Source organism: Crocodylus porosus, unplaced genomic scaffold, assembly GCF_001723895.1.
Source record: "Crocodylus porosus isolate Cpor-Errol unplaced genomic scaffold, CroPor_comp1, whole genome shotgun sequence".
Taxonomy (NCBI): Eukaryota; Metazoa; Chordata; order Crocodylia; family Crocodylidae; genus Crocodylus; species Crocodylus porosus.
The window spans coordinates 10266987-10280388 of record NW_017728886.1 but is presented as its reverse complement, the minus strand read 5'-3'; the positions used below and the strand labels follow the sequence as shown (position 1 = coordinate 10280388).

Below are 13402 nucleotides of genomic sequence, written 5' to 3'. Positions count from 1 at the left end.
CGACATTGGTCAGGTCACAGTTGGAGTACTGTGTCCAGTTCTGGGCAGTGCGCTTTTAAGAAGGATGTGGCCAGCCTGGAGAGGTTTCAGAGGAGGGCCACCTGCATGGTTGGAGGGCAACATCGCAGACCCTGTGAGAAGAGGCTGAGGGACCCTGAACCTGTTCAGCCTCAGCAAGTGGAGGTTGAGGGGGTATTTGGTAGCTGCCTACAAACTCGTTAGGGGAGATCAGCAGCAAATAGGAAGGACGCTATTCCCCCCCAACAGCACCTGGGGTGATGAGGAATAATGGCCAGAAGCTGCTGGAGAATAGGTTCAGGTTAGAGACTAGGAGGCACTATTTTACTGTAAGGGTGGGTAGGATCTGAAACCAACTTCCTAGGGAAGTGGTCCTCGCTCCTACCTTGGGTAAATTCAAAAAGAGGTTGGATGAACACCTGTCTGGGGTCGTGTGATCCCAGCGTGTGCTCCTACCAGTGGCGAGGGGTCAGACTAGATGATCTGTTCAGGTCCCTTCTGACCCCAAAATACTATGAAACTATGCTCAGGGAAGGAGGTTGCTGTTAGCTGTTTTTATGCTATTCATGCTTTATTTATTGCATATCTTTTATAGCCTGCAGTAAATAGGGAAGTGGTTATTTCTTTGTGGCCTTTTTAAGGGTCTCACCATTCTAGTTTCTGAGTGTCTTGCAAATATTGATAAATGTATCTTACCTGCAAGAGGAGAGCATTGCTTTCTCAGCTCTGAAATGGGAGCGAGAAGACTGCCTGAGGCCATGAAGTAGATCAGTGGCAGAGCGGAAATATCGCTTGTGATCTCCTGACTTCTAACCTAACCCATGCTTATTCTTCAACATCACACAGCTTTGCTGGCAGGAGGAGAGAACTGAGAACCCATAGCTTGTAATACCTACATTTGTAGTTCAGAGCGCTCACTTCTTCTGTATATCACCCTCCAAATATCTGAAGTTGAAGCCCCAGAAAACGAGGGGCATGTGATTAGTGTTCACTTGCCAACATTTTTATTTAAGTGATTTATTCACCATCATATAGGAGCTCTATGGCAGAATATGGGATAAACTCAATCTTAGTTCTCCTGTGCATCATTTATTTCTTACCAGCAAAAATATCTTATTTCTTTTGGCATCTTCTAATTTATGTAACAAATGAGGTTCAGGTCCTCAGCCTCATTCAGAATCCAAGAGCCTGATTCATTCCTTAAGCACTATGCATTCAGTGAATTGAATAAGGTCGAGATCCTGGAGAAAAAATAGTGTAATCATGTCCTTAAAAATCTAGCTAGAGAAAGGATAAGGGTCTTGCTGTCTGCCAAGAATTGGAGTGTGCACTCTTACTGGGTTTAACATACCCTTTTGTATATTTGGGTACAATGATTACAAAAACTAAAATCCTGTAGCAAAGTTTTGTTTTTGATTATTCTCTTTTTAAAAGTTTCTCTGTCACTGAAGAGACTATAGAGTTGCAGAATGCAACAGAGAGAAAGTAAATGGTAAAGAGAAATCACAGAAGCTATACACTTGCTTCCAAGGACGATGTCAGACAGTTTGCTGATAGTTTTTTTTCTCTTTCCTTTGTTCCTCTATTCTCCTTTTCCTGATGCAGGCAAGAATGTGTAGCTACAGAAGAGAACCCTCAAGTGTTTTTCTGCTGCTGTGAGGGGAACTATTGCAATGAGAAATTTACTCACTTACCTGAAGTAACTGGTCCAGAAGGTAAGTGATTCATTTTGGAGGAAGAAAAAAAAATCCGTTCGATAATCCTTGACTTAGCTGTGCCACAACCTTGAATTGTTGGGTACTTGACAAGCAAGAAATCTGATTGAATATGAAGGATGCTTTGGGTTACAAAGTTTTGGAAGTTTGTCAGCTAAATTTTTTTGACATAGCATTTTTTTTAAAAAAAAAGATGCTGTTGTCGTCTTTTGAGTAGAGAGCATTGTACAGAAACCTTGTATATATCTTATTAAAGAATAATATACTTTTTACAGTGCAGGCTTAGAGTGGATTGTTAAAAATTAAAACAAAAAACCTCCTCTTGTAAAAGGAAAATAATTGCAACTTTATACATATGTTCAGATCATCTGGCAGAAGTCTCTTGATTTTTTTTCCTGGTTGAAAAAAAAAAACAACAACAAAAAACAACCAACAAAACAACAAACTTACCCAGAGACCCCTGGATGAACATTCAGATACTGAGCTCCTGAAGAGCTGAGAGCTTGCAGAGCTGATGCTGCGCAGCCAGGGGGTCCCTGTGCCCACGGATCAGCCCTGGTTGACTGACCCAGGTTGCTCAGGGGCGGCTCATCGCTCCTAGAAACTCTCCTGGGAGTGATTTAACCCTCGTTATCCCTACGTTGTTTTTCTCCCAGAGCAGCTATTTTTCTTCTGGGAGAAAAATCATGAATGTCTATACGCTCGTGTTTTCTACTGGAAAAGCAGCAACTCCGTTAGTGGAAAGTGAATGTCTGAAGTGGCTGAAGTCTTAACTCATGCAATGTAGGCTAAAAACTAGATCCTCAATAAGTATTTAGCACTACACTGTTTTCAGTGGGAGCTAGGCATCCAAATAATGTGGAAGATCTAGTTAACTGTCCAGCTTAACTAACTTCCAGTATATTTTAGTAGCTCAGCTGATTATATTGACAGATGTGATGTTTGTTGTCCTTTGTGGCTTTGCTAAATGGGACAGGTAATAGCTGGAGTTTGCTGGAGTGATAGTTCTTCTAAATTCTGTTTTCTTTTAAACAGCCCTGTAACATTTTAGTAGTAGATATATCTCCTTCTGATGGGATGGCTTAAGGAAATCTACAACTGGTATCTTATTTTTGCTATTGGCTTATAAAAATTTTTTCACAAACCTATATAGAATTCTGTTTTTTCTGATCATTATGAAGTTTTCCAGATCTTTTCCATGAGGCTCCTAATTGTCAGCATGTGTATTATCTCTTGCTCAGTGTACACTGACGACAACCTCGGAATTGAAAAAAGTCTTTCCATACTAACTTTTGTTGCTTAATTTGGCAAGCATTGTTGTTTTTTTGTTTCTCTTGCCCCCCTCTTCCCTGTTTCCAGCATAGCAACGTGGCTCTCTTCGGTGTTTCCCATTGCTTGTGCATCAACTTAGCCGATCCCATTTGGAACATGGGAATGGTGTATTTGATTTATGGCTTGTTACAGTCCTTTAGTTTAGGCTGATATCTTGTTGCTGTTGCTGGATGCCTTTCTCTTGTCAGAAAAACGTGGGAGAGTCTTGCCATGTTATCTCCTTTTGAGGTTCACGGCAAGTAAGCTCGAACACTTGTAAGTCAATTCCCTACCGCGCTCCTTGCAATCTTTTGATAAAGTCACATTCAGGCCTTGATTGTTTGTATCCTCTGCATTTAGGAGAAGAAGTTCTCTATTCTTAGTGGGTGCTCTGGAGTATTCCCAGTGGGAATTAATAAAAACTGGATGTCATAAGAACATGACATCCACAACAGAAAGGTTGTTCAGTAAGGAATGGCAAGGAAGAACAAATTCCTCTGGAACTGCTGTCACTTATACCGCAGAAAATAAATATAAAAATCCCATTTCTCTGACTGCTTCTCCTTGTCTCACAGTAATATATGAGCCGCCGCCGCCAACTCCCTCCCTGCTCAACATCCTGGTTTACTCTCTGCTTCCAATTGCTGTCCTATCCATGGCCATCCTCTTGGCTTTCTGGATGTACCGTCACCGCAAGCCCCCATATGGGCATGTTGACATTAATGAGGTGAGTGAAAAGCTTCCTGCTTCTACAGAAAGGGGGAAGAATTGAGCTTTCATGGAAAACTTGACATCTCTGAGTTAACAAAGTTGTTAGAAATGTACAGAAACTATTTGGTCTAAGTCAGTGGTGCCCAACCTCCAGCCCGCAGGCCAGATGTGGCCCATGGAGCCATTGCATCTGGTCCATAGGGCTCCCTATGGGTAAGGAAATTTGGCAGCAGGGGAGCAGTGGCTTTCCAGGCTGGGTTGGGTCTGGGCCATGCCGCCTTCCCCCTGTGCTGTTGAATCGGGGCAGCACTGCCCCCTGGTCTCATCTGCACGGCCAGATGGGACCCCAGCATGCCTGGCCTGGGTGTCAGATCAGGGCTACTGGCCAGATCTGGCTTGTGGATGGACTGGGTGCTGCCCATCTGTCCCTCTGGACAAAAAGGTTGGGCACCACTGATTTAAGTATTTAAATTCTCTCCTTTAGCCTGATTATCCTTAGACAGCATGACTTGTTTGTCACACTCACGTTGTGGTAGAGGAAAATGTCCATTGTAGGCCATGTTCTCAGAAAATAACATTTTTATGTGGGTGAAATGACAGTGGTTATTATATCTAGTGGTGCTGTGTTTTGTGTCTCACACAAATGCTTAAGGATAAACAGGTACTCAAGGATAAATAGGTACTCGTTTTGCACTAATGCATCATATCTGATTGGCTGACAAAGCTGTTTTCTACTATTTACCAGAACTGTATGAAATATTCAGAATGAAGTGCAAAGCTATTTGAAGTTGTAGGTAAAAAGTAATTTTTTTGCGATTTCTTGGTTTGTCTGATAAAAGGTATCATCTCTGAACCAGGAGTTCTGGAGTTCTGCATTTCGTTTTGTCTCAGACCAACACAGCTCCCAAATACAGCTCTGAAATTTTAGATTTAATTTTTGGTGTGTTTTTTTTTTTTTTCCCCTTTTAAGCAAAACTAAACAAAACAAAAAGTCTCCCATCCTGGAGAGAGATACTTAAGGACACAAATGTTTTGCAGCTGAAGATGACTTTTTCATGAGAGAGATTCAGGTGTTTGCCCAAATTTGACAAACGCAGCAGTTTAACATTTCATATAAAGCCACACTTGAGAGTGGAAAATGCCACTGCACAGCAAACGGTTTCATGCAACAATTCTGCAAAGCAGTTTGTGAATCTCACATTGCTCTGCCTTTGACTCGCTGCATGCTCTGAGCAGTGTATTGAAACATCTCTGCTCAGGTGGGAGCATCAGGGATTTCTTTCCCTTGTTTGCTGTTGGTCTCAGTTTATAATACATAGTTTCATCCCTGTTTTGTTTTTCCAGGATCCTGGCCCGCCGCCCCCTTCTCCGCTGGTTGGCCTTAAGCCTTTGCAGTTATTGGAGATCAAAGCTAGGGGACGCTTTGGCTGCGTCTGGAAGGCGCAGCTCATGAATGACTATGTAGCAGTGAAAATCTTCCCCATACAGGTGAGAGAGGGCATTGCATTCGATTGCCAGAGAACAACGTCCATGGGCCTCTGTTCACCTTGTTTATCTCAGCAGCGGGTGCCTCTTGCGGTGTTTGTTGCCGGCTGGGCAGACGATAGCATTTTGAAATCGCCAGGCATTCTAACTTTGTTCCCAGTGTCCGAGGACTGAGAAAATGCAGCGAGATGGGTGCCAGACCTAGGGGAAGGAGGCAGAAGTGACCTCATCAGCCTTGTACAAGTGTTACCTGGGTATATCGTCATTGTAAACCCAGACCTACAAAGTGAGTGGCAGCTCACAAAGACACCGTCCTTATAGAGTGACGGCTAATCATACTCTTGAGATTGGTCTGGGGGGTGAAAACAAACCTTGGAACAGTCTTAACACTGTTAATATGGGAGCAAGTAATGTAACAGAAAGATCCCGTTGAAGAGAAATGCCTGAAAACTCTTAGGGTTCCTCCCTTAGCACCTTCCTCGTTCATCCTCCTCTTCCTTCGGTTTGTCAGCCTGGCATTATGTAAGGGAGAGCTGTGTCCTCTGTCCTGGCCTTGCTACCTTGTGTAATCTAGATTAGATTGTGTAATTTTAAAAACTGAACTGCAGTATAATGATGGATGGTATCTGTACAGGCTGAATTCTTATACTGATTTCTGTGTCTTTACCTTCCTTCATTTCACTATGAGCTTTAACAGTATCCGCGGGCAGTCTGGGAAAGGGGCTGAGAACAAGCATTTCTTATGCTTCCCCGGCTTTGGAAGCTGCCTCATTTTAAAAGCATCCCTGGTCCCTTATACACACACCTGAGACTGACTTTCAGAGGAAGAGCACTCCATTGTAGCAGCTTTTTCTTTGAAAAGGCAAACATAATTTATGAGCAGTTGCTGATGGCAAGTTTCTCTCCGCTGTAGGATAAGCAGTCTTGGCAGAGCGAGAGAGAGATCTTCAGTACCCCCGGCATGAAACATGAAAACCTGTTGCAGTTCATTGCAGCCGAGAAGCGGGGGACAAACCTGGAGACAGAGCTCTGGCTGATCACAGCTTTCCATGACAAGGTAACGCTTCTTGGCCTATCCATTTGAAGCTAAAGGGAGTGAGGCCTAATGGGCATCTCTTAAGGAACTGGCGTGGAAGTCTTTCATCTAAACAGCTTCATTTGAAATTTTGGATCCTTCCTTGTAGCTGTTCCAAAGTCTCTCCTCCTTTTCCCCCCAGCTTGGTTTAAAGAAAAGCTGCAAGGTTCAGAAACAGAGATGGTTCCATAGGAGAGGACAAGAGGGAGAGAAGGCCACTACTCACTCCCATATACAGCACTAACCTTGCACACTTGTGCAGGCCAACACGAGAGTGTACGTCGTGGAGATGCCAATCACAGGCTGTCCCAGTTCTCACTCTGCTCTTGCAGATAGCCCATGAGCGTCAAGTAAATACAGAGCCTATCTCTGTTTCGTGGATTGCTTTAGTTATCAAATATGACGAACATTTCAAATAAAACAAACACGCGCAAATCCAGGGTTGAGCCAGCAATGTTATCCCTGTTTTTAATCCAAGGTCTACTGAGTCAATCATTTCCACAGCCATCTGATATGATAGATGGGCTTTTCTCACTTCAGGCTTCTCCCTTCTTCAGAGTATGTAGCTGCTTCAGTTTTTCCTGGGGCTTGCTCAGGGTAGTGGAACTCATTTTTGAAGCCACAAAGTGTTTTTATTTCAGACTTTCAATCTCCAAACTGTTGGGGAATCAGAACCTCCTCACTTTTTTTTTTTTTACATAGCGCTTAAATATATATATATTTGCAAGTGGGCTTCTCTGTCAAATCAAGGTTCAGATTTCTCAAGCTCTCATTAAAACCTCTCTCTAAACTGATGAGTTGGCACATCTGTCGCTTACCAGGATCTGTAATTAAGTTCTAAGACTGTATGATGTCCTATTTCTCAGGGCTCTTTGACAGATTACCTGAAGGGGAATATTATCAGCTGGAATGAACTCTGCCATGTTGCAGAAACAATGGCCCGTGGACTGTCATACCTACATGAAGATGTCCCTTGGTGTAAAGGGGAAGGACACAAACCCGCCATCGCACACAGGTACTGCCTCTTTTCACGTTGTTCTTCAGCTAATCTTTCTGGTGCCATTAAAGGGTCTTTGGTTCTGTTTTAGGTGCTCATTGCTTAGATCATAGGTCTACGACTTCCTTGAGGCTGCTTTGTTAAATAGAGCAGGTCTTGTTTTTTGTGATGACATTTATCCCGAAAGGCTGCCAAATGCTGGGATTGCCTTGCTGAAGTGAAAGGAAAGGGGTAGCTGGACAGGTAGCACCCAATCCACTGAAGCCATTATGGGAGGAAGGAAAGGCCCAGCGAAAACAAAAATGGTTACTCTTCTTATCTATGGTTGCTTTTAAAGCACTCAAAGTCTGTCAGGAGCTTTGATAAACTTACAAGTGAGCCTGTGCCAAAGAGCTGCCAGTTTTAAGCATGGCATAGGTAAGGGATGTCAAACATAGAGCCTGTGGGCTTGTGGAGCTGCTGTATCCTGCCCACCGGGCTACTAGATGGCCACCAGAAGTTGGCAGTGGGGCAGGGAGGGGATGACCAGGGGTCAGTGGCCAGTGGCAGAATCTGAGGCCCTTGGGCCCTGGTGAACATCGCAGTTGGTGGCAGGAGGGCAAGCAAAGGCTAACGCAGCCTCGGTTGCCCTCTAGTTACTTTGCCCATCAGTACCATCACAGCCCCAGCTCCAGCTCCTCGGCCCCTGGTCTCAACCTGTGTGCTTTGTGCTCAGTGCCAGTGCTGCCGTGTGCCCGTGCCTGAGCTGGAGCTGGCCCTGCATGCTCTGTGCTGCCACCACATGTCGCGTACCAGAGCTGAAGCTGGAGCTGCGTGATCTGCGCTCCACGCTGGAGCCACTGCTACGGCTGTGCGTTCTGTGCTGGAGCTGCAACCCTGGCTTGAAATGTGTTGGCAGCAGCAATTCCAGCTCCAGCATGGGGCATGCAATACACGGTGGGAGCTGAACCTGGAGCTGCTGCTGCTGCCACTGGAGCCACCCCATGTGCTGGACTGGATTTGGCCTGCAAGCACCCCTGCAGTCCAAATCTAGCCCAGGGCAGGAAGTGAGTTTGAACTTTCCAAGGACTTTTTATCCTGCTGGGATCCTTTTTATCTTGCTGCGATCCTGTGACCCCTGCTGACTTCCTCTGGGGCAGGGGCCTGGATTCGATGATCTTCCGAGGTCCCTTCCAGCCCTAATGTCTATGGAATCGATGAAACCTCCTGGTATAGGTGGTGGGGGCACGAGTACAGGAGGGTGAGGCCTGTTGTCAACATCATCACAGGGGTAATTGCATTACCTTCCTTGCATGTCTTGGTGGTTGTGCATTGTTTCTAAAGTAAAGCTGTGGAGGCTATTGATTCTCTTCCTATAGGTATGGAAGAAGAGAGAAGAATTTCAGCATGAATTTTAAGCTGGGCAGGATGTGGGTTAGTCCTTGGACATGCACCACCAGCCCACTGCACTTGACATGGGCTTGAGCGAAAAAATGCAGTCCAGCTGCAGCAGCCTGTACCAGACTCAGTGGGGGGTGTTTTGATGTGTGAACAGCTTAAGTGTCTGTCACAAAAAGTGTTTTATGTTCAGTGAAGCTCCTCCAAGAAACCCCCCGGTTGAATTCGGGGAACTTCTGAAAGAGTTCGCAGCTGCATTTGCACTGCTGGGGGGTGGTTGCGGGGAGGTGAGGGGGGATCAGCATCCCTGCTACTTGCCCATGTGGAATAAATGCAGTGATTTATGTGCAAAATTCCTAGGGGTGGGGACAGGGGACATCCACACAAAGGTCCTGAAGCTGTGGACCATGGTAATTAGTGTCACAGTGCATCTTGTAAATGATAAAACATGGAAAATCCTCAGCCCAAGTGTGTGAATTTACCAGATATTTGCCAAACAGGGTTTCAGGGAGAAGGTGGAGTCTCCTCTTTTAAAAATAAAATCGATGACTGAGTGTGTATTAAAGTTCAGGGATATTTTTGATTAACATAAGGCGGTGCTCTGTTAAGATGCGTGAATTTTCAGTCAGGTTTGCGTGAGCCACTGCTGGAAGAGGCTTCGGCCAACTCCTTAACTCCAGCCCACCAGTGGCCCTGGCACAAAGGGGGATTAAGGTTGCGTTTGTCACAATGATGGCTTGTCAGTGCTAAAGTGCCCCCTAGCGGAAATTTAACAGCATTGGTGTATAAATTGGTGACTGAAATGCAAAATCAATTTAGTTTGTTTTTAAGGTGCAAATCTACTCTGCCTTAAATGCAAAGTACTGGCATTTCCTAGTCTGCTACCCTTACTCTTGTACTTTCTTTAAAGCGATACATTGGTATGGAAGCAATCAGGACCTGTGGTAGAGGTGATATCTTTTATTATACCAGGTAGATTTTTGCAAAAAAAATTCTTTCAAGACTTGGTCTAATAAAACATACCACCTCTACCACGAGTCCAGGTTGCTTTTGTCCTCTAGACCAATATGGCTACAACCTGGAAACCTGACACATTGGTATGGATAGTTTGGTTTGTATTATGCCCCAAATAAATTGTAGCATCACTCTCTCTTGGTTACCCCTTCTAGGACATTCGGCTGCTCAGTGGGAGTCCATTGTGAATGACATTAACCTTTGGGCACAGTCTTCGAGCACAGACCATATTTGGACTGCAGATCACTGAGGTCACCTAACAATTTAGACTTGGTGGAGAAAGGGAACAAGAAAATAAGTATTGTGTGTCCAGTTGAGTTACTGGCTGTTCGGTTGTGGGGCAGCCCAGTGGCAGTGCAGGCGCGTGGAACCCACAGACCAGCCCTGTGCCGTAGGGCTGTTTGCTGGCTTTTTACTGACTGTCAGGTAGTTTTAAAGTGATGCCCCTTCAGGGTTCAGCCACTGTTTTGCAAAAGTCCACTAGGTGCTGTTCTAAATTGCATAATTTTTAGTTGTAGTCAGACACTTTGCTAAACCGTTTTGAAAAGGGAAAGGGGAGGAGTGAGGCTTACTGTTTTGAATCTTGCGTCTTGAACCAATAAACGAACTGGGCTGTTACTTTTGCACTAGTATAGTGGAGCCAAACCACTGTACTGTACTTTACTTTAAACCTAACAGGTTTAAAGTTGCAGCTTTCACTTGCACTGTAACTCATCTGTCCATTTTATCACCTGCAAAGTGCTATCATTTTGAAGTGCCCTAAGTGTTCATCTCTCCACACCTTCCCCAAGTTCCCTGAACAGAGGTGTTTCTGTCATTAAGCATGCACTATTTTTGTATTTGTGGAATGCTGCTACATCATGGGACCAGCCTCTAAGTTAGCTGTCAGCTGAATGGCATTTGTGTAAATAGTACCATAGCACTGTGTACAAATACTGCACAGCTGAGCTGTGTTCTTAGAAATGCCACTGGTCTGAGCCCTTGGGGGCAGTGTTTAGGTTTTTTGGGTTTTTGGTTGCATTCCTCTTAGCACTTCAGCATTGAGTGTAGTGGGGTATCACATAAGAGTGGGAAGTAGCAGTGGGACTCGGTAGGGAAAGGAGACGGCAAGTTTACAGGCATTTATGAGCTGACTGCTGTTTTATTGTGGCTGTTTGAGCTCTTGGATCACAATTGTCTGGTGCTGATTTATTTTAAACTTGCATTTAATTTGATAGGAGCAGGCAGTAAAATCAAGTTTTAAAATCTTTATCATTTCTTTATTGCCAGTGGTTCCTGGGATGTATGTGGATGTGAACAGCACTGTGTAAGACAGGTTTTTTTCCCTTCCCCTCTCATATTATTGCCTGCTAATGATCAAATGGACAGTTCATATTTAAATGGGAGACAGCTGATAGGTGGTGTTGGGGTTGGTTCGGGTTATTGCTCATTGATGTTCTTCACAGCTTGATAGTTTGGCTTCCCTGTACGTGCACAAGGAGAATGTGATACGCTCCTTTGGGCCTAATGTATGTAGACATGCATATGGTTGTAAAAGCAGATAATTATTTTTGCTTTAACAAGGTAGAGTATGTGTATCATGGTTTAGTGCATATCTGACATAAACTGTATTTCCTGCTGAATAAGGTTGTGGTTCAGCAAGAAGGGAAGGGAACTAAGAAAGTGCTGGACTGAAGCACTCTTTCCATTTGAGCGGTGTGTGCTATGATGGCAACTCCTCGCAGCACTGATAATTTAGTACGACTTGGGCATTCGTGTTTGGCATCAGGAGCTCTTCCCCATGTCTATGTCCAATTGCAAACTTCAGTTGATCGTGGGGCTGGTCCGTGCCATCTCTTCTCATCGTATCTCCATCTTGAACTGGTATCCTGAGGCTGGTGACCCTAGGCTAGCAGCAGAGCATGCAGAAACTCTGATGGAGGCTCCTGAAGTCAATGAGTCCAGAAGAACCAGTCCACCAGGCACCTGATTGCCCAACAGGAAGGTTTGAGGCCGACTAGGTGTCACCTGGCGGAGAGGCATGGATTGGCCAGGTGTGCTCAGCACAGCATGTTTTTCTCTTTCTGAAACCAGGAGAGGGTTGCATACTCTAGAGGTAGAGGAGTGAATCCAGTGCAATTATTCGAGAGCTGAGAGGAAAGGGCAATAGGGGTGCAGGCATGTGTTTTACCTTGCTCTTTATATCTTGTTTGCTGTCTGAAGTAGAGTGATTGTTTTTATAAACCCTTCTGCAAAGTCTCTGCATTACTTGCTACCTCTATTGCATGCCCTTGACCTACTGGGGGACGGTCTGCTTAAGTTTACTGATGAGATGAGGCTTGATGCTAGGAGTTAAGGTGCCTGGCTTTTGGGGTCCTGCTCCAGAAGTCCCACTAGAGACTGGGTCAAGACCCCCACTGTGTGTATTCACACAGTATTCAGGAGCTGTGACCGCTCCACCAGCTTCACATTGGTACAGTGGAATAAGCCACTTCCCCTCCTGAACCATTTAGCATCCAGCTTTGCACGTTGCTGTAGGAAGGCAGAGCGTTTCCTTTCTCCAGGTAGGAGATTGGGTGGCCCAGCCTTGCTGTACATGTGGCCCTTGCCAGGTGACACCGGGAGGTGTGGCAGCTCCCGTGTTTGTCCTAGCACTTCCTTTCTTCCCAGAGCATTTTGACAAGTCACTTTAGTGTAGGATAGTTGTCTGCCCTTGTTCGTTATGTTGTGTAGGCCCTGCAATGAGCAGGGTCACTGAATGAATTGATGATAGGGAAATTATAAGGCTGAGCTTACAGGGCATTGCCATCTGCTGTCCAAGGTCTGTAATTTAATTATAGTCGCAAACATCCCTTTTCAGATGACAACGTAGAAAGCACTTGCATGAACTGGAGTGATTCCAGGGACTATGTGGAGCAATGTTTTGGGTTATGTCTTTGTTAGGGCAGTAGCCCAGGCCTACTAAATCAGGCCTCTTTGGAAGTTAGCTGATATCAACTGAACTCAGCTCACCCCATCTACAGGATTCAATAGATTTTTGTCTCGGTGATCTATTCTGTTTAATTTTTTAGCTCCCGGACCGGAGAGATTGGCTTTTCGAGGTGTCTTGACCACTAATCGTTGACAAGAGTCGAAATTCCCTTTGAAGCTGGATCTTATGGATTGTGCAGCATTTCATTCAAAAGTCTTTCACTGCTTCATCCTTACCCTGATTTTAAAATAAGCCTGTAAGCAGGGGTATCACTGTGACTGCAGCAGGGGTAGGAATGCCCAAGCTACCGTTACACTGGCTAGCTTCGGGTATGCCCAGCAGTGTAGCTCCGGCAGCAGGGAGCTCAGTACAAACTGCAAATTATGCCCAAGCATGACCCTATCCATTTAGATGAGTATTTATCCAGTTTCCAGGGCAGATTTCAGCAGCCTGTTCCAAGTCCCATGGGGCTGCTGGCAGTATCTGGGCTTGCCAACTTAAAGCCAGCTAGCTCAGACTGCATATTCCCAGGAATCAGGAATATAGCGAGTATGTGGGCTGGGAGTAAGAATTGGTTGTTTATAATGTGCAAGCAACTGGAAATTTGGGAAAAGTGGATTTGTAGGTTCTCTTTTGAGGAAAAGCTGCAGTCAAATTTGCTGAGTCACTTATGTTTTAAAGCCCAGTATATACCAAAGGAGAAAGGAGTGGTCTGGAGTGATCATTGCAGAGCCACTTTATAATACAGC

At 44.9% G+C, this 13402-nt stretch overlaps 1 protein-coding gene across 1 annotated transcript in view; it reads left to right on the top strand.

Moving 5' to 3' along the window:
* ACVR2B (activin A receptor type 2B) overlaps positions 1 to 13402 on the top strand; it is a 138650-nt gene that overhangs the window by 112087 nt on the left and 13161 nt on the right. Inside the window, exons 3-7 of the mRNA XM_019530226.1 lie at positions 1624 to 1733; positions 3620 to 3771; positions 5100 to 5243; positions 6154 to 6297; positions 7182 to 7330. Of these exons, the coding sequence (XP_019385771.1) occupies positions 1624 to 1733; positions 3620 to 3771; positions 5100 to 5243; positions 6154 to 6297; positions 7182 to 7330 (699 nt within the window). The remainder of the gene's footprint in view (positions 1 to 1623; positions 1734 to 3619; positions 3772 to 5099; positions 5244 to 6153; positions 6298 to 7181; positions 7331 to 13402) is intronic.